This window comes from Coregonus lavaretus (assembly GCF_964263955.1).
Source record: "Coregonus lavaretus genome assembly, chromosome: 1".
Taxonomy (NCBI): domain Eukaryota; kingdom Metazoa; phylum Chordata; class Actinopteri; order Salmoniformes; family Salmonidae; genus Coregonus; species Coregonus lavaretus.
This window is the reverse complement of record NC_139988.1, coordinates 42,372,393-42,393,912: the sequence shown is the minus strand read 5'-3', so window position 1 is coordinate 42,393,912 and position 21,520 is coordinate 42,372,393. Positions and strand designations below refer to the sequence as shown.

At 46.3% G+C, this 21,520-nt stretch overlaps 1 protein-coding gene across 1 annotated transcript in view; it reads left to right on the top strand.

The window, feature by feature from the left end:
• The window catches only part of LOC311133193 (SH3 and PX domain-containing protein 2A-like), a gene marked incomplete at both ends in the record, with an annotated part of 119,510 nt that extends 98,302 nt beyond the window's left edge, over nt 1-21,208 (top strand). Inside the window, 7 exons of the mRNA XM_084166649.1 lie at nt 5,780-5,893; nt 13,134-13,217; nt 15,700-15,817; nt 15,942-16,303; nt 16,401-16,450; nt 19,016-19,135; nt 19,289-21,208. Of these exons, the coding sequence (XP_084022775.1) occupies nt 5,780-5,893; nt 13,134-13,217; nt 15,700-15,817; nt 15,942-16,303; nt 16,401-16,450; nt 19,016-19,135; nt 19,289-21,208 (2,768 nt within the window). The remainder of the gene's footprint in view (nt 1-5,779; nt 5,894-13,133; nt 13,218-15,699; nt 15,818-15,941; nt 16,304-16,400; nt 16,451-19,015; nt 19,136-19,288) is intronic.
• Between the last annotated feature and the right edge of the window lie 312 nt (nt 21,209-21,520).

Below are 21,520 nucleotides of genomic sequence, written 5' to 3'. Positions count from 1 at the left end.
TATCCAAAGCACAAAATCTGAATTATGTGATCTTGATATTGCAGTATCTGGATCAGAATGATCCTATCTGATTATTTTCTGAAGAAAAAAAACAGCTCAAAATAAGCCAGATCGATCTGATCCTGGATAGCATGAAATAGGATTAAAGAATCCAGATCATTCTGATCCCCCAAAAAAGTTTTGGAAAACTCTATAAGCACGCTGTCCGCCCTGTGATGTTGTTGGCTTTAAGGCTAGCATGGCGCTGCAGAGATGTATAGCTGGTTCTAACGAGTTCCTGACCAATTCTGCTGTTTGTGTGATTTTTTTTACGCTGATCTCCGCCATCTTTTCCTATGAACGAAACAGCTTCTGGACATCAGAACAGTGATCACTAATCTCGATTTGAATGAAGATTTCTACTTCAACGAGTCGGCAGCTGTGGATGTACTGCTCATTACGGACCAGGCCCTAATCCCCGGTACTCAAAAGAGGAAGAGACGGCGCAAGAGAGGCAAAGAGCTCCCTGACGAGACCCCTACCCTCCGTTCTATTGGCGAACGTACAATCACTAGAGAACGGGACCTGAAGAATTGTAATATTATATGTTTCTCAGAGTCGTGGCTGAACAAGGTGATTGATAATATACATTTAGCTGGTTTTTCTATGCATCATCAAGACCGAACAGCAGTTTTGGGTAAGGTTAAGGGGGGAGGTGTGTGTCTCTTTGTTAACATCTAGTGTGCAATCTTTAATGTTAAGGAAGTTTCGAGGTTCTGCTCGCCTGAGTTAGAATACCTCATGATAAGTTGCATACCATACTATTTACCAAGAGAGGTTTTATCTATATTTTGTAGCTGTCTATTTACCACCACAAACCGATGCTGGCACTAAGACTGCACTCAACGTGCTGTATAGGGCCATAAGCAAACAAGAAAATGCACATCCAGAGGAGGTGCTCCTAGTGGCCATGATTTCAATGCAGGGAAACTGAAATCCGTCTTACCTAATTTTTACCAGTATGTCACCTGTGCAACTGGAGGCGAAAAAACTCTAGGTCATCTTTACTCCACACACAGAAACGCATACAAAGCTATCCCTCGCCCTCCAGTTGGCATATCTGACCAAAACTGTATCCCCTGCTGCTTACAAGCAAAAACTCAAACAGGAAGTACCAGTGACGCGTTTAATACGGAAGTAGTCCAATGAAGTGGATGCTAAGCTACAGGACTGTTTCGCTAGCACTGACTGGTATATGTTCCGGGATTTATCCGATAACATTGAGAAGTTTATAACATCAGTAACCGGCTTCATTAATAAGTGCATCGACGACTTCATCCCCACAGTGACCATACGTACATATCCCAACCAGAAGCCATGGATTATAGGCAACATTCGCACTGAGCTAAAGGCTAGAGCTGCAGCTTTCAAGGAGTGGGACACTAATCCGGACGCTTATAAGAAATCCCGCTACGACCTCCAATGGGCCACAGATGGGTCAAAACATCAATACAGGATCGAATCCTACTACGCCGACTCTGACGCTTGTCAGATGTGGCAGGGCTTGCAAACTATCACAGATTCCTTCGATGCTCACTTCGAAGCAAGCAACACTGAACCAAGACCTTTAAACAGGTTAACATTCACAAGCCCGCAGGACCAGATGAATTACCAGGATGCGTACTCAGAGTATGCTCTGACCAGCTGGCAAGTGACTTTACTGACATTTTCAACCTGTCCCTGACCAAATCTGTAATACCTACATGTTTGAAGCAGACCACCATAGTCTCTGTGCCCAAGAACGCCAAGGTAACCTGTCTAAATGACTATCGCTCCATAGCACTCACATCTGGAGCCATGAAATGCTTTGAAAGGCTGGTCATGGATCACATCAACAAAATCATTCCAAACACCCTGGACCCACTCCAATTCGCATTTTGCCCCAACAGATCCACAGGTGACGCAATCTCTGTTGCACTCCACACTGCCCTCTTCCACCTGGACAAGAGGAACACCTACGTGAGAATGCTGTTCAACACTAGTGGGGACAGACAGCTGAGCATTCAACACCATATTGACCTACAAGCTCACTAAGCTCAGGACCCTGGGACTGAACACCTCCCTCTGCAACTGGATCCTAGACTTTCTGACTGACCGCCCCTAGGTGGTGAGGGTAGGCAACAACACATCCACCACCCTGACCCTCAACACAGGGGCCCCTCAGGGGTGCGCGCTTAGTCTCCTCCTGCACTCCCTGTTCACCCACGTCTGCGTGGCCGCGCATGACTCCAACACCATAATTGATTTTGCTGACTACACGACAGTGGTTAGCCTGATCACAGATGACGTTGAGACGGTCTATAGGGAGGAGGTCAGTGACCTGGCAGTTTGGTGCCAGGACAACAACCTCTCCCTGAACGCCAGCAAGACAAAGGAGCTGATTGTGGACTTCAGGAAACAGAGAGCCAAACCCACCCCCATCCACATCGACGGGCTGTAGTGGAGCGGGTCGAGAGCTTCAACTTCCTCGGTGTCCACATCACTAAGGAATTATCATGGTCCACACACACCAACACAGTTGTGAAGAATGCACAACAATGCCTCTTCCCTCTCAGGAGGCTGAAAATATTCGGTATGGGCCCTCAGATTCTCAAAATGTTCTACAGCTGCACCATTGAGATTATGTTGACTGGCTGCGTCACCGCTTGGTATGGCAACTGCTTGGCAGCCGACCGCAAGGCACTATAGAGGGTAGTGCATACTAGAGATTGACACAGAAGTGACAATTAATTCCTGTCCCCTCCTGTCCTGTCAGTTTTTTTCCTGCACTGTCCTGATCCCGCAACAGTTATATAACCCTGGAACTTTCCTGTCCCATCCCAATAAAAATCACTCTCTTTCCGTGCTCATTTTTAAGCGCAGAATCAGAAATAACTTCCTCTGTTAGCTGCTCGTCTGTCTGTCCCTGTTCTGTGGCAGCATCGCATTAGTGGAAACCAAGACTGTTCTCAGGGCAAGCCTGGTTGTAGCTAGATGTTCGAGTCGCGTCAGGGATTATTTTAGCTAACACTTTTCCTAACCTTAACCTAATTATCCTAACCTGCCAAGTTAATTCTCCTAACTTGCCACGTTAATTCTCCTAACCTGCTGCGAAAAGTCCCTTCTGCTAGTCAAAACCGGCAGATATGCCCTGAGAACAGTCTTGGTTTCCACTAATGCAATACAGCCACTCTGCGTGTGAATAGCCTAGCAACTGCTCCCATTTACATTTACATTTTCGTCATTTAGCAGACACTCTTATCCAGAGCGACTTACAAATTGGTGCATTCACGTTATGATAGCCAGTGGGACAACCACTATACAATATATATATTTTTTTTTTTAGTTTTTTGGGGTGGGGTAAGGGGGGGTAGAAGGATTACTTTATCCTATCCCAGGTATTCCTTAAAGAGGTGGGGTTTCAAGTGTCTCCGGAAGGTGGTGAGTGACTCCGCTGTCCTGGCATCGTGAGGGAGCTTGTTCCACCATTGGGGTGCCAGAGCAGCGAACAGTTTTGACTGGGCTGAGCGGGAACTGTGCTTCCGCAGAGGTAAGGGAGCCAGCAGGCCAGAGGTGGATGAACGTAGTGCCCTAGTTTGGGTTTAGGGACTGATCAGAGCCTGAAGGTACGGAGGTGCCATTCCCCTCACAGCTCCGTAGGCAAGCACCATGGTCTTGTAGCAGATGCGAGCTTCAACTGGAAGCCAGTGGAGTGTGCGGAGGAGCGGGGTGACATGAGAGAACTTGGGAAGGTCGAACACCAGACGGGCTGCGGCGTTCTGGATGAGTTGAAGGGGTTTAATGGCACAGGCAGGGAGCCCAGCCAACAGCGAGTTGCAGTAATCCAGAAAGGAGATGACAAGTGCCTGGATCAGGACTTGTGCCGCTTCCTGTGTAAGGCAGGGTCGTACTCTGCAAATGTTGTAGAGCATGAACCTACAGGATCGGGTCATCGCCTTGATGTTAGCGGAGAACGACAGGGTGTTTTGTCCAGGGTCACGCCAAGGCTCTTTGCACTCTGGGAGGAGGACACAACGGAGTTGTCAACCGTGATGGCGAGATCATGGAACGGGCAGTCCTTCCCCGGGAGGAAGAGCAGCTCCGTCTTGCCGAGGTTCAGCTTGAGGTGGTGTTCCGTCATCCACACTGATATGTCTGCCAGACATGCAGAGATGCGATTCGCCACCTGGTTATCAGAAGGGGGAAAGGAGAAGATTAATTGTGTGTCATCTGCGTAGCAATGATAGGAAAGGCCATGTGAGGATATGACAGAGCCAAGTGACTTGGTGTATAGCGAGAATAGGAGAGGGCCTAGAACTGAGCCCTGGGGGACACCAGTGGTGAGAGCATGTGGTGCGGAGACAGATTCTCGCCACGCCACCTGGTAGGAGCGACCTGTCAGGTAGGACGCAATCCAAGAGTGAGCCACGCCGGAGATGCCCAACTCGGAGAGGGTGGAGAGGAGGATCTGATGGTTCACAGTATCAAAGGCAGCAGATAGGTCTAGAAGGACGAGAGCAGAGGAGAGAGAGTTAGCTTTAGCAGTGTGGAGAGCCTCCGTGACACAGAGAAGAGAAGTCTCAGTTGAATGACCAGTCTTGAAACCTGACTGGTTTGGATCAAGAAAGTAATTCTGAGAGTGATAGCAAGAGAGTTGGCTAAAGACGGCACGCTCAAGAGTTTTGGAGAGAAAATAAAGAATGGATACTGGTCTGTAGTTGTTGACATCGGAGGGATCGAGTTTAGGTTTTTTGAGAAGGGGTGCAACTCTCGCTCTCTTGAAGACGGAAGGGACATAGCCAGCAGTCAAGGATGAGTTGATGAGCGAGGTTAGGTAAGGGAGAAGGTCTCCGGAAAAGGTCTGGAGAAGAGAGGAGGGAATAGGGTCAAGCGGGCAGGTTGTTGGGCGGGCGGCCGTCACAAGTCGCAAGATTTCATCTGGAGCGAGAGGGGAGAAAGAAGTCAAAGGGTAGGGCAGTGTGAGCAGGACCAGCGGTGTCATTTGACTTAACAAATGAGGATCGGACGTCATCAACCTTCTTTTCAAAATGGTTGTCTTGTGAGTGCTGCTGCTCAGCGCTCACAAGACAGTTGCTTGTACAAAGCTGATAACAACCACATTACGAGATTTTGGCAGCCCTTGTATTTACCTAGAGTCGGATGAATTCATGGATATGGACATGTGTAATTGTGAACATCTCCACGTGCATCTGATGTAAGTAGTAACTGGAGAGAGGCACGAGAGTGAGCCAATTTTATTTTGTATAGATTTTTATTAAGTAAACTACTCTATATTAGGCCTACACTGTTTTTTTTTAATGAAATGCTCCACACATGACATATTTACAACCCTTCTGTTATTGTTATTATATCCACACGTTATAATTGTTCTATTATTTATATTTTTTCTCTCTGCATTGTTGGGAAGGGCCCATAAGTAAGCATTTCACTGTTAATGTACACCTTTTGTTTACGAAGCATGTGACAAATAACATTTGATTTGATATTAATTAGAGAACCTGTTGGTGATAGAGAATAGTTCATGTTTTCTCTACATCCATGTGTCTTTCAACCACACCAGTCATCCAAGAAACAGTTTTGAGTCAGGGTCTATTAGCTAGAACAAACATTATTCTTGAAATGGAGGAGGAACACTTCTCTAAAGTCATTTATAAGATTATAAACCATACTGAAAGATGCTGTGCTAGTCGACAAACACCCCACAAAATCTCAATTGACCTCTCTCTCTCTGTGCCCCCAGGCTGGTGGTTTGTCAGTACAGCGGAGGAGCAGGGCTGGGTTCCTGCCACCTACCTGAAAACCTACAGCAATACACGAGATGACCTGGAGCTGGGCGCCTCCAAGTCCGGGGAGGGTAAGAGCTCCACACCACTATGAATACAGAAAGAAAACATGTACACGACATACAGTATACAGTATACAAGCTGCACCACAATACAGACCACATTAGACGTCGTCATGTCCAGCAACTGGGTGAAATTTGTGGATGTGCAATATCCCACAACGTACAAGACCGCTGTACCTCCACCACCCCCATCTCTAAAAGGGTAAAGTAGTCTGACTCCCACCCCCGAATCACCGCCGACTGACGTTAACGTCCGACTTTCCCCCGGTGTGAACACCCTTCTTTGTGCTGCTGCCACTATAAACACCCCCGAACAAGCTCCAGAGTCCTCCCTGAATAAATAGCCTGGAGAAGGAGTGTCAGGGCCTAAGCCACATCTCTGGGCTGAGGTGCACTGAGTGACGTATTGTACTCTACAGTAGCAGTGTAGAAATTCAATGCAATACTAAAAAGAGGTTACCTCCTTGGAGTTTGGGGCGGTAAACGAATGAAAGAGGCGCATGTTTGGTTCACTGTAGGGATTGAGCTGTGAGGAGTTATTTTATGTGAGTCAATCACTAGTAAAGTCATGTCTGAAGTTATTTATTCCAGGCCCTGAGATAAATCATGTCAATTTATACAGACTGATTATGACACAAAACTAGAAGATAGTGATGAATGTTGCTTTGTCTGTGCAATGGTCGTATGCTGCTATATTCTGCGTTAACACCTAAGCAAGAGGGTTGTTTGCTAAACGATCATGCTGACATAAAATTGGGATCCACTCATGCAGTCATTAGAACTCCATTTCCCAAAAGACACAGCATGGGTTAGGCTATATTGTCTTGTGTGACAGTCCTAGCAATGTCATAATCTAGCCAATCAAATCAAATCAAATCAAATTGTATTTGCCACATGCGCCTAATACAACAGGTGTAGACATTACCGTGAAATGCTTACTTATAGCCCTTAACCAACAATGCATTAATTTTTTTATAAAAAAGTAAAATAAAACAACAACAAAAAAGTGTTGAGGAAAAAAAGAGCAGAAGTAAAATAAAATAACAGTAGGGAGGCTATATACAGGGGGGTACCGGTGCAGAGTCAATGTGTGGGGGCACCGGCTAGTTGAGGTAATATGTCATGTGGGTAGAGTTAAAGTGACTATGCATAAATAATTAACAGAGTAGCAGCAGCGTAAAAAGATGGGGTGGGGGTGCAAATAGTCCGGGTAGCCATGATTAGCTGTTCAGGAGTCTTATGGCTTGGGGGTGGAAGCTGTTGAGAAGCCTTTTGGACCTAGACTTGGCGCTCCGGTACCGCTTGCCGTGCGGTAGCAGAGAGAACAGTCTATGACTAGGGTGGCTGGAGTCTTTGACAATTTTGAGGGCCTTCCTCTGACACCGCCTAGTATAGAGGTCCTGGATGGCAGGAAGCTTGGCCCCAGTGATGTACTGGGCCGTACGCACTACCCTCTGTAGTGCCTTGCGGTCGGAGGCCGAGCAGTTGCCATACCAGGCGGTGATGCAACCAGTCAGGATGCTCTCGATGGTGCAGCTGTAGAACTTTTTGAGGATCTGAGGCCCATGCCAAATCTTTTCAGTCTCCTGACGGGAAATAGGCTTTGTCGTGCCCTCTTCACGACTGTCTTGGTATGTTTGGACCATGATAGTTCATTGGTGATGTGGACACCAAGGAACTTGAAGCTCTCAACCTGTTCCACTACAGCCCCATTGATGAGAATGGGGGCGTGCTCAGTCCTCTTTTTTTTCCTGTAGTCCACAGTCATCTCCTTTGTCTTGGTCACATTGTTATCCTGGCACCACACGGCCAGGTCTCTGACCTCCTCCCTATATGCTGTCTCATCGTTGTCAGTGATCAGGCCTACCACTGTTGTGTTGTCGAAAAACGTAATGATGGTGTTGGAGTCGTGCCTGGCCATGCAGTCATGGGTGAACAGGGAGTACTGGAGGGAACTGAGCACGCACCCCTGAGGGGCCCCCGTGTTGAGGATCAGCGTGGCAGATGTGTTGTTACCTACCCTTACCACCTGGGGGCGGCCTGCAAGGAAGTCCAGGATCCAGTTGCAGAGGGAGGTGTTTAGTCCCAGGATCCTTAGCTTAGTGATGAGCTTTGAGGGCACTATGGTGTTGAACGCTGAGCTGTAGTCAATGAATAGCATTCTCACGTAGGTGTTCCTCTTGTCCAGGTGGGAAAGGGCAGTGTGGAGTGCAATAGAAATTGCATTATCTGTGGATCTGTTGGGGCGGTATGCAAATTGGACTGAGTCTAGGGTTTCTGGGATAATGATGTTGATGTGAGCCATGACCAGCCTTTCAAAGCACTTCATGGCTACAGACGTCAGTGCTACGGGTCGGTAGTCATTTAGGCAGGTTATCTTAGTGTCCTTGTGCACGGGGACAATGCTGGTCTGCTTGAAACATGTTGGTATTACAGACTCAATCAGGGACATGTTGAAAATGTCAGTGAAGACACTTGCCAGTTAGTCAGCACATGCTCGGAGTACACGTCCTGGTAATCCGTCTGACCCTGCGGCCTTGTGAATGTTGACCTGCTTAAAAGTCTTACTCACATCGGCTACGGAGAGCGTGATCACATAGTCATACGGAACAGCTGGTGCTCTCATGCATGCTTCAGTGTTGCTTGCCTCGAAGCGAGCATAGAAATGGTTTAGCTCGTCTGGTAGGCTTGTGTCACTGGGCAGCTCATGGTTGTGCTTCCCTTTGTAGTCTGTAATAGTTTTCGAGCCCTGCCACATCCAACGAGCATCAGAGCCAGTGTAGTACGATTCAATCTTAGTCCTGTATTGACTCTTTGCCTGTTTGATGGTTCGTCGGAGGGCATAGCGGGATTTCTTATAAGCGTCCGGGATAGAGTCCCGATCCTTGAAAGCGGCAGCTCTACCCTTTATCTCAGTGCGGATGTTGCCTGTAATCCATGGCTTCTGGTTGGGGTATGTACGTACGGTCACTGTGAGGACGACATCATCGATGCACTTATTGATGAAGCCAGTGACTGATGTGGTGTACTCCTCAATGCTATCTGAAGAATCCCGGAACATGTTCCAGTCTGTGCTAGCAAAACAGTCCTGTAGCTTAGCATCTGTGTCATCTGACCACTTTTTTATTAACTGAGTCACTGGTGCTTCCTGCTTTAGTTTTTGCTTATAAGCAGGAATCAGGAGGATAGAGTTATGGTCAGATTTGCCAAATGGAGGGCAAGGGAGCGCTTTGTATGCGTCTCTGTGTGTGGAGTAAAGGTGGTCTAGAGTTTTTTTTCCTCTGGTTGCACTTAACATGCTGGTAGAAATTAGGTAGAACGGATGTAAGTTTCCCTGCATTAAAGTCCCCGGCCACTTGGAGCGCTGCCTCTGGATGAGCGTTTTCCTGTTTAGTTATGGCCTTATACAGCTCATTGAGTGCAATCTTAATGCCAGCATTGGTTTGTGGTGATAAATAAACAGCTGTGAAAAATATAGATGAAAATTCTCTTGGTAAATAGTGTGGTCTACAGCTTATCATAAGGTACTCTACCTCAGGCGAGCAAAACCTCGAGACTTCCTTAGTATTTGATTTTGTTCACCAGCTGTTGTTTACAAATATACACAGACCGCCACCCCTTGTCTTACCGGAGTCAGCCGTTCTATCCTATCGATGTAGCGTATAGCCCGCTAGCTGTATGTTGTCCATGTCGTCGTTCAGGAAGCGGCACAGGTCCTAATCCAGGCACTTGTCATCTCCCGTCTGGATTACTGCAACTCGCTGTTGGCTGGGCTCCCTGCCTGTGCCATTAAACCCCTTCAACTCATCCAGAATGCCGCAGCCCGTCTTCAACCTTCCCAAGTTCTCTCACGTCACCCCGCTCCTCCGCACACTCCACTGGCTTCCAGTTGAAGCTCGCATCTGCTACAAGACCATGGTGCTTGCCTACGGAGCTGTGAGGGGAACGGCACCTCCGTACCTTCAGGCTCTGATCAGTCCCTAAACCCAAACGAGGGCACTGTGTTCATCCACCTCTGGCCTGCTGGCTCCCCTACCTCTGCGGAAGCATAGTTCCCGCTCAGCCCAGTCAAAACTGTTCGCTGCTTTGGCACCCCAATGGTGGAACAAGCTCCCTCACGACGCCAGGACAGCGGAGTCACTCACCACCTTCCGGAGACATTTGAAACCCCACCTCTTTAAGGAATACCTGGGATAGGATAAAGTCATCCTTCTACCCCCCCCCTTACTCCAACCCCCCCCCCCCCCCCCCCCCCAAAAAAAAAAATCCCACTGGCTATAAGGTGAATGCACCTATTTGTAAGTCGCTCTGGATAAGAGCGTCTGCTAAATTACGTAAATGTAAATGTAAATGTTCAGCCACGACTCGGTGAAACATAAGATATTGCAGTTTTTAATGTCCCGTTGGTAGGATTAAGCGTAATCGCAGGTCATCTAATTTATTTTCCAATGATTGAAGATTGGCTAATAGGATTGATGGAAGAGGCAGTTTACTCGTTCGCCGTCGGATCCTTACGAGGCACCCGGACAACCTCTCCCTCAACGTGACCAAGACAAAGGAGATGATTGTGGACTACAGGAAAAAAAAGAGGACTGAGCACGCCCCCATTCTCATCGACGGGGCTGTAGTGGAACAGGTTGAGAGCTTCAAGTTCCTTGGTGTCCACATCACCAACGAACTATCATGGTCCAAACACACCAAGACAGTCGTGAAGAGGGCACGACAAAGCCTATTCCCCTTCAGGAAACTGAAAAGATTTGGCATGGGTCCTCAGATCCTCAAAAAATTCTACAGCTGCACCATCGAGAGCATCCTGACTGGTTGCATCACCGCCTGGTATGGCAACTGCTCGGCCTCCGACCGCAAGGCACTACAGAGGGTAGTGCGTACGGCCCAGTACATCACTGGGGCCAAGCTTCCTGCCATCCAGGACCTCTATACCAGGCGGTGTCAGAGGAAGGCCCTCAAAATTGTCAAAGACTCCAGCCACCCTAGTCATAGACTGTTCTCTCTGCTACCGCACGGCAAGCGGTACCGGAGTGCCAAGTCTAGGTCCAGAAGACTTCTCAACAGCTTCTACCCCCAAGCCATAAGACTCCTGAACAGCTAATCATGGCTACCCGGACTATTTGCACTGCTCCCCCACCCCATCCTTTTTACGCTGCTGCTACTCTGTTAATGATTTATGCATAGTCACTTTAACTCTACCCACATGTACATATTACCTCAACTACCTCAACTAGCCGGTGCCCCCGCACATTGACTCTGCAACGGTACCCCCCTGTATATATAGCCTCCCTACTGTTACTTTATTTTACTTCTTCTCTTTTTTTTCTCAACACTTTTTTTTGTTGTTGTTTTATTTTTACTTTTTTTGTTAAAAATAAATGCACTGTTGGTTAAGGGCTGTAAGTAAGCATTTCACTGTAATGTCTGCACCTGTTGTATTCGGCACATGTGACCAATAAAATTTTATTTTATTTTATTTTATTTGACCTACGTCCACGATTTCTCCGTCCCTTTCTCCCGCGAATGACGGGGATTTGGGCCTTGTCGGGTGTCTGTAGGATATCCTTCGCGGCCGCCTCGTTTAAGAAAAAATCTTTGTCCAATAAGAGGTGAGTAATCGCTGTCCTGATATCCAGAAGCTCTTTTTGGTTATAAGAGTCGATGGCAGAAACATTACGTACAGAATAAATTACAAATAACGCAAAAAAACACACATAATAGTACAATTGGTTAGAGGGCTGAAAAATCCCAATATCGAGAGCTGCTTTCTCGTTAGTGCCTTAACATTTTCACTCTCCTCTCTCTCATACTCAGAGTGCTAATATCGTGGAAAAGGCCACCACTGTATAGGTCATTATTTTACAGTTGGCATAATTACATACCCGCAGTACCTCCCTAATGCATTTCATGTAGTTTGGAAAGAAGAAACTTTAAGGATTGAAATCATTTACTTGCATCTTACTGTTCCAAACAAATATTTACATTTTCAAGCACCCTGGTGAAAACAGCTGTACAGAGTGTCGACTCCAAAACACTGTGACCCACATTACCTCTGGCACTGTATGTCACAGAATCAGCCGAGGCTGCTCCTCCTCCTTGCTCGGGCAGGCTTCGGCGTTCGTCGTCCCCGGAGTACTAGCTGCCACCGATCTATGTTTCGGTGTTTGACTTGTTTTGTCCTGATTGTGTACACCTGTTCCCCATTATGTTGTATTGTATTCCCTATTTAACCCTCTGTCGTTCATTGTGTGTTATTGTATTCGTCATCGGCAGTGTTCGTGTGCGGGTTGTTTATCCTCCTATTGTGGAGATTGCATTCTACTCTGGTTACCTTCGAGTAAAGTATGTTTCCAGTAAGCTCTGTGTCCTGCGTTTGACTTCGCCTACCGCATTTCACCGTCGCATTCTGACACTGTAGATCTTCTGACTGAAGGAGAGAGGAGAGAGCATGCAGCACATGCTGCATTGAATTAACCTCTATAGTCCAATAGTTACACAGTAATCTCAACAGGCTTCTTCCTACCAAGGCCTGCATACAGAATGCATATCCATTCCTTATCAAGTTTTTTGGGAGAGGAATTAATCTTTCTGTTAGTATGACACCTTTCTGGATTTTCACATTTACACAAACACCACAAGTGCACATTAGTGTTCTGGAGGAGTATGTGGGTCAGTTGTTGTATATTTTTGAACAGGGACTTTTTTTATTTCCGTTTTTCAGCTCACAGTGTATGTACATTTTGCCTGAAATCTCAACCGCCTGCTAAACTTTGAGATTAGTGTTCTGGTTTAGTGATGGAATGCTTTTTCTTGAATTAGATATTTATATAAGCCCTGACGTTTATAGTGTTGGCTGTGACAAAAGATTGCTCCGAAGCTCCTAATCATTCCCATCTCCTGCATTTAACTAACAAAAACCATCAACAATTATAGACCTGGCATAGAGCTGCTGCCAAAGGAATTCAGCTGGTCTATTAATTGGATGGCATTCCCAAGCAGCAATGTGTGCCACAGATGCTCCTGCAGTAGAGGATGGGAAAACCATGCTAATAACTGCACTAATTGCAAGCCACATCATCGTACAGTCCTTCCATTGCAATGTGGTGTTGTTGTTTCCATGTTTGTCATGTAAGTAACTAATATCAGTCCTTTAGTTGAGTCCATGTTGTTTGTATGTGCCCATCTTTTATGTTTATGTCCCCATTTGTGTTTTTGTCTGGTCACTATCTACATGGGTCAGTCACTAAGCGCCGTAAGGCCCATCTGAAGAGGCTGGACCGGAGATGGACCCTGGGGGGAATGGTCAGCAGGCAGCAGAGCAGAGGTGATCAGAGACAGGGCGCCGACCTCCTTCTATTCTCTGACCCCATTGTACATTGTCCTGTCTTCTCTCTCATACCTGATACCTAATGTCTTGGTTTGTGTCATATGCCATCTTCTACACCATCATGATCCACACCCAATAACCACTAACATCATTATAAACCAGCTAATAAACAGTCCAGACATGTCATTACAATGCTAAATTGGTTTTCACATTGGTGGTTTTCAGCAGTTACAGGTTTGACCTTATGCTAGAAGATAAACATAGAAAAAATTGACCATCTTGTTGTTACTCAGTTTCTGCACTTGAATGCGGCAGTGTTGGAAGAGATTGTGTCATGTAATCAGTTTATTTGAATGAACCCCAATGTGCAACTCCAATCTTTTCTGAATTACAGCTATAGCTGCACAACCATCTAAAAGTTGGTAGGCCACATGCAATATTTTGCCACTTTAGTTGGCTTTTTACGAGCCAAGTGAAACATGTACACATATGTACTTTTCAAAAGAGACTGAGTTAAAAAGCCAGACGTTTAACAACCGGAGGTGTTGAGAGCAAGCAGGTCTACCGATGGACCAGGCCAATAAAGAATTGTATTCATCTGTTGGAGTAAGAGTGAAAAGTGTTTGTGCTTGCAGTGAAAAGTGTTTGTGCTTGCAACATTACCCTTGCCTCGAGACAGGGTTTTTTGACAGGGGATGCGGGTTGGATTGCTGACAGCGGAGTGAGGATAGGCTATTTGAGTCCAGCCCAAGGTTTGTGCTTGGCAACAGTGTCCAAAGCGGGAAAAACAACAAACGGCCTCTGGAGTAAAAATAGCTTTTTCCACTGCAGGAACTAAATCTTGCCTGTGGGGAAAAAAGCTGAAATAGTGCTGACTGCAGGAAAATAGTTTATCAAAGTTATGCAGGCGATGTATGTTGTGGTTAACATAATATCTTATTCAGAGGTTCCCCCCGCTGGTGAGTGTGGGCTCAGGAAGGTTGAACAGGGTTGCCCCTGTAGGGAGAGAGACTGGAAGTCCCGTAAGAAAGTGCAGGGGAAAACAAAGCATACAGGAAATGGCCTTTTCGGTTTTATTTACAAGGCTGTACATAGGCCTATTTCTTTGCAAGTAAAATGAATTTTTACTATATCCTTATTCAGTCCTTCTAAATCCCTGATGAGACTCAACAGGGGTAGAGGAAAGGAGAGAGTTATTAGATATCAAATAGGAATCCAGTGATTCCAGAGGTATTCAAACGGTCTTAGCATGTAGATAGGTATTCTCCTCTCTTTACACTGTAGGGCAGCGTTCCCTCCGCCTGCCTGTGTTTTACGGTGTAATGAGATGAGACCTCTGGTCAGTGTTGGAAAAAGTACCCAATTGTCATACTTGAGTAAAAGTATAGATATCTTAATAGAAAGTTACTCAAGTAAAAGGTAAAGTCAGCCAGTAAAATTCTACTTGAGTAAAAGTCAAAGTATTTGGTTTAAATATACTTAAGTATGAAAAGTAAAAGTAACAGTATAAATAATTTAAAATTCCTATTATTTAGCAAAGCAGACGGCACAATTGTCTTGTTTTTTAAATTTTCGGATATCCAGGGGCACACTCCAACACTCAGACATTATTTCTAAAAGTTGCATTTGTGTTTAGTGAGTCCGCCAGACCAGAGTGACCACGTGTTCTCCTGATAACTGCGTGAATTTGACTATTTTCCTGTCTTGCTAAGCATTCAAAATGTAAGTACTTTTGGTTGTCAGGGAAAATGTATGGAGTAAAAAGTACAATATTTTCTTTAGGAATGTAGTGAAGTATAAATAGTAAAGTAAAGTACAGATACCCAAAAAAACTACTTAAGTAGTACTTTAAAGTATTTTTACTTAAGTACTTTACACCACTGCCTCTAGTCTGTAATGACAGGAAGTACTCTGGCCTTTAGGGAAGTTACAAATCAAGATGTCATCTCTGTTCTCTATCATCTGCTGAGTTTACAGAGGCTGACCGCTACCACGCCAGTAGTCCACTCTGTCGTTAGAACTGTTTTCCCCATTTCAAGAGATCAGTGTTTCTGAGTTTATTTTATCCCATATTTACACTTAGTAAACAGAGATCATGACATAAAGTCAATGTAATTGTCAGTTGCTGCAGGAAGACATTTACAGTATGAAGTGAGGGACATCATATTGTTAATTAGAGTTTCCCAGATTACTTAAAGCCTTTCATAGTAAAATGCTAGATATCTTTGTGGATCTGACAGAATCAATCACATCAGAACTACACACAGAGAAATGCCGTCAAGTCCACAAAATTATATACTTCAAGCCTAGATACAGTATGTCTTTATTTACTTTCACTCACTCTGAGGTGTTTCTACAATCGTTACAGTACCTCCTATAAAATATTGACATATTTTTCATTTGTTTGAGTAATATTTTGTAGTACATTTGAAACTGACGTGAGTCTCTGTGTTCCCACGTCCTCTCTGTGGCCTGACAGAGGAGAAGTATATGACGGTGCAGCCATACACCAGCGAGGGGAAGGATGAGATTGCCTTTGAGAAAGGAGTAATCGTGGAGGTCATCCAGAAGAACCTGGAGGGCTGGTGGATCATCAGGTAAGGCCATGATTTGTGCTCCAACCACAATATAAACTGTTGCCTGTTTATACTGTCTCTCAATTATGGTTATTATCACTCAAGATCACCCCCTCTCTCTTCATCTCTCACGCCCTCTCCCCAGGTACCAGGATAAGGAGGGCTGGGCCCCGGCCTCCTACCTGAAGAAGGTTAAGGAGGACTTCTCTCCCCGTAGTAGTAATAAGAAGACCCCCTTGACTGGCCCGGTGGAGATAATCGGCAACATCATGGAGATCAGCAACCTGCTGAACAAGAAGGCCCTGAGTGAGAAGGACGTGCAGACAGACGGCCAGTCAGAGGACAACCCCCTGACCACCCCCTCCCTGGTCAAGAGGCAGATCAGCCTGCCCATACCCTGCTCTAGCTCAGACTTCAGCCCTGGTGGCGCCCTGGTGGATGTTAAGGGCAAAGCAGAACCGGCCTCTCCAGCCATAGCCCGCATCGCTCCTCACAGAATAGAGATCGGTGAGTTATCATTCAGAGACTGAATTGGAAGTTATAACGGTTTGTTAAACTAGTAACCTCACAGAATTTTATATCAATCTAATTTTCTTCTCTCTAGGCTCCCCAATCCTCAGACAAAAGCCACCTCCTCGCAGAGATGCAACTCTGGTCAGTATGAACAAATCATAAATCCTCTTAGATGTAAAGTCCCCTAATTAGGGGGACTGGTACCGACCGTCATTTTTGTGTACAGAGCACTCTGTGAACGGTGCAACATCAATTGCACCTCTGTAGCTCAGCTGGTAGAGCATGGCGCTTGTAACGCCAAGGTAGTGGGTTCGATCCCCGGGACCACCCATACACAAAAATGTATGCACGCATGACTGTAAGTCGCTTTGGATAAAAGCATCTGCTAAATGGCATGTTATTATTATTATTTATTAATTGCTTTATACGCTGCCCGCTAGGATCTGAGATGGAGGGTTTGAAATTGGACACCTAATTTGCATTGGGAGTGACATGTCACATTTTCTGGCCTATCCAGACAAAGGATTGATTGCCTCTGGCTGTGAGAGTCAACCCCACGTGCGTTACGGCAAATGAAAGGGGAGAGCCTAGTGAATGCAGCGGTCTCATCTCGCTGTGATATTCTCAGACGGATTTACAGCTTCTTTTTTTTATGGTGACAGAGGGAAGAAATCACTTTGTGCTTAAAGCTGAAGTTGTAACGTGTCAGCACGCATTTGAATCGCGTGTCTGTGTCGCTCAGAGAACGCAGGGCAGAATATTTTCTGTCGACATTTCTATAAAATGGTGCCAATTTTGTACTCTCACTAAATATGATCATATCTATTTTACAGTTATAAGGAAGGTGAAATCTTATAGTTAGTCATTTATAATTTGATTGTTACTATATGAAAAACAGCGCCTCCAACTGGTGATGGACTCCAAAAATTAAGGTGCCGGTTTAGATAAGGGACGATCGCTCTGGGTACCCAGTTAGAGGCACAATGACGAACAGGACACAGACTCAAGTTCAATCCTTTATTGCCTCAGACAGAGACGGCTTTATGGTGTAGTTGAATGAATGGTTTACTGAGAAATAAATATAAATGGGAAAAAGTTGTTAGAAGGGTTATGGCTAGGTGTCAATACTATGTAATAGCAGAGGATGAGTAATAATGGCATAAGCAGCAATATGGCATATTATACAGTAGCATAGCATGACGATAACAACTGTAGCAGCAAGGGTTTAGCAGTAGTACAAACTAGGATATAGCAGCATAGCCTAGCGTGAAATAGCATAGCTTAGCATAAACCAATTAGCATGAGGGTGCAGGTAATAGTAACAGAGTAGCATAGCTTAGCAGTAATGGCAAATTACTATCAGTACTAAGCAAGCAATTAGCATTAAGTAATGACAGTGCATCATTAGCATTAGCAATTAGCTAACAGTGGTAAACAGTGTATAAGAGTGGAATGATAATGGCAATAAACCCCAGCAACAATAGCAGCAGTAACAGTTAAATAACAGCCAGGCTGTTAGACAAAGGCACGTAAAGGCAACTAAATGCTAATATTAACAATAACTAGCAAGCACATACCACACTCTTTACCAGGGGCACAACTTTCACTGGGGACGGGGGGGACATGTCCCCCCCACATTCTGAAATTGCATTTACAATGGGAAACAATGGGAAACCCTGGCTAGCATGCTAACCATGTAGAAATGCACCAGAAGTGATGTCATTGGAATACCGGAAACTGGAAGTAACGGCACAACTGGGATTATTAGTCTTTTACAGGATTTGACACTGTTGGACTACTATCACCATTTTAGGGAATTTGCACATGGCTCAACTAAACAAACAAGTGCAGGAGTGATGTACACTACATGGCCAGAAGCTGCTCGTTGAACATCTCATTCCAAATCATGGGCATTAATATGGAGTTGGTCCCCCCTTTGCTGGTATACCAGCCTCCTCTCTTCTGGGAAAGCTTTCCACTAGATGTTGCAGCATTGCTGCGGGGACTTGCTTACATTCAGCCACAAGAGCATTAGTGAGGTTGGGCACTGATGTTGGGCGATTAGGCCTGGCTCGCAGTCGGCGTTCCATTTCATCCCAGAGGTTTTCGAGGGGGTCAAGGCTCTGTGCAGGCCAGTCAAGTTCTTCCACACCGATCTCGACAAACCATTTCTGTATGAACCTTGCTTTGTGCACGGGGGCATTGTCATGCTGAAACAGGAAAGGGCCTTCCCCAAACTGTTGCCACAAAAAATCGTCTAGCATGTTATGTATGCTGTAGCATTACGATTTCCCTTCACTGGAACTAAGGGGCCTAACCCGAATCATGAAAAACAGCCCGAGACCATTATTCCTCCTACACCAAACATTAGAGTTGGCACTATATATTCGGGCAGGTAGTGTTCTCCTGGCATCCGCCAAACCCAGATTCGCCCGTCGGACTGCCAGATGGTGAAGCGTGATTCATCACTCCAGAGAACGCTTTTCCACTGCTCCCAAGTCCAATTGCGGCGAGCTTTACACCACTCCAGCCACATCGCTTGGCATTGTACATGTTAATCTTAGGCTTGTGTGCAGAAATCTACATCTAACAAGATCATTATTTTAAGTTGGAAGTTGGACTTTATGGCCAATTATTATTGTTTCCTTTTAACAGTATCAGCTGTGCAATACACATAATGCTGTAAAAAATTCATTTTCCACTCAGGGATTCAATTTACCCTCGCCACCAGAGCCCCCTACTGTTGAAGCAGAGTACTACACAATTGCAGAGTTCCAGTCCGTCATTTCAGATGGCATCAGTTTTAATGGAGGACAAAAAGCAGATGTAAGCTTTTTTTATGTATATTTTGCAGTGCATACATGTCCAATGTGTTATTGTTTTTGTCATTGTTCAGGTAAATTCTTGAAATTAACAGATACTGCATGTAGTTGATAAAGCCTATTCTTACCCATGTATTCTCTCTGTTCTGTCCTGTAGGTGATCGAGAAGAACTCTGGTGGCTGGTGGTATGTCCAGATCGGGGAGAAAGAGGGCTGGGCTCCCTGCTCCTACATCGACAAACGAAAGAAGCCCAACCTAAACCGCAGAACCAGCACTCTGAGCCGGCCCAAAGTCCCGCCACCAGCCCCGCCCATCAAGAAGCAGGACTCTGAGGAGACTGCCCCTCCCAGCAGTCCTGGGTCCGAGGCTCCAGAGTCCCCTGTATCTTCCAGGAGGCCTGTGTACGAGGAGCCAGAATATGACATTCCTACCATTGGGTTTGATCTGGCGTCAGAGTTTGAGTTCCTCAGGACAGATGGGTCCTCAGTGGATGGGAAGAACGAGGATGGCTCCTCAGAGAAGGGCTCTCACCTGTCCTCCAAGCCATCTCCAGCCACTTCTCTCCATAGCGCCTCTTTCAAGATGGGTGAGTCGTCCGAGGATGTGGGGCAAGAAGAGGAGGAGCCTGAGGGAGAGGAGTGTATCTATGAGAATGACGGCTTCATGCCTTTCAGAGAGATGCCTTATACACAATCCAGTGGCGACTCCGACTCCCCGAAGATTAGTGCCCCGTTGGAGACTAGCAAGAATGAAAACTCTCACTCCACGTTTGGGGCAAGGAGAAAAGGGAAGAAGAACCAGCTGGAGCTGAACAGGAGCCAGTCTCAGTCTCAAACCAAAGCAGAGGCCGGGGTGTCCAGACCCAAACCTGCCTCTACAGAGTCCACCCCAGATCTCTCCAAGCTGGCCAGGCCCAAGAAGTACAAAGAGGAGCACAAGATGGACTCCACCAAACCTAAGCCATTGGTCAGGCCTAAGCCCCAGCTGGCCAAGGCCTCCAGTGCAGAGAAGATGGACATCAGCAGCCTCCGGAGACAGCTGAGGCCTACAGGCCAGCTGAAGAAGGGCTCCAGAGGAGGAGACTTTGAAACAGCCTCTGTCATCTCCTCTGAGGACTCTGTGTCCTCCCACAGCACCTCTGACATCTCCTCCATCTACTCTAAAGGCAGCCGGGGAGACTCAGACGAGGGCTGCAGCCTCTACCGCACCACAGATGCCTATGAGAAGGTCCAGGACTCAGAGATGAGCTTCCCTGCCGGGGTGGAATTGGAGGTGCTGGAGAAGCAGGAGAGCGGCTGGTGGTACGCCCGCTGGGGTGACGCTGAGGGCTGGGCTCCAACTTACTACCTGGAGCCTGTCAGGCAGCTGGACGACACAGCTGGGTCAGAGTCCGATGGCACCCCTACCAAGCCGGGCAGCCTGAGCAAGTCCAACAGCCTGGAGAAGAACGAGCAGAGGGTCCAGGCCATGAACAACATCAACCAGAGCCTAAAGAGGAGCATACCGACCATCCCCTCCAAACCCCTGGGGGTGCTCTCCAAGCCCTTTGGTCTGTTCAATGGCTCGCACAAGCAGAAGAATGTTACAAAACAGCAGCAGGTGGTCAGGCCTCAGTCTGTCTTAATCTCTGGGCCGATCATCGACGGGCCAAGCCCAGTAGGCTCCCTCAGGAGCGGTGAGTCATTCAACTCCACTGACCACACACGCTCTAGTCCCACCGTGCGCCGCAACGCTTCCTTTGGTACTACCCCGCGGGGCCCAGCGCCGAACGGTAACATGGCAAACCGGAACAGCCCCGGCACGGGAAGCTCCGAATCACTGGGCCGGGGGTCTCAGAGGAACAGTCTACCTATTTCCACGGTGAAACCCAAATCCCACCTCATCCACAACAACCTCCGTGAGGTGTATGTCTCCATAGCGGATTACCATGGTGACGAGGAGACAATGGGGTTCCCTGAAGGAACGACTCTGGAGGTTCTGGAGAGGAACCCTAATGGGTGGTGGTACTGCCAGATCCTGGACGGAGGTCAACCTCGAAAAGGCTGGGTCCCCTCAAATTACCTGGAACGGAACTAGTGACACACTAATGTTCAGAGCATGTGCAATCAGGTCAGAGACCATGGAAGACAGTGTAAATGGAAATGGAAAGACACTGTTTTTTTACAATTTAAAGATGGAAATCAGAAGAGACAATTTACAGTATCATTGAAGTGGTATACTTTGTGTTTTCTAAACTGAGGGTGGCCAACCAATCCTGCATATAATTTCTTGACATCTTATTATTCTAATCTGAAGTGACAAAGAAAGCACTTCAACATGTAATTTTTTGACAGGATTTTATCTGTTCACAGATAGCCGGGGATTGGAAAAAATACCTTTGGCATTAAA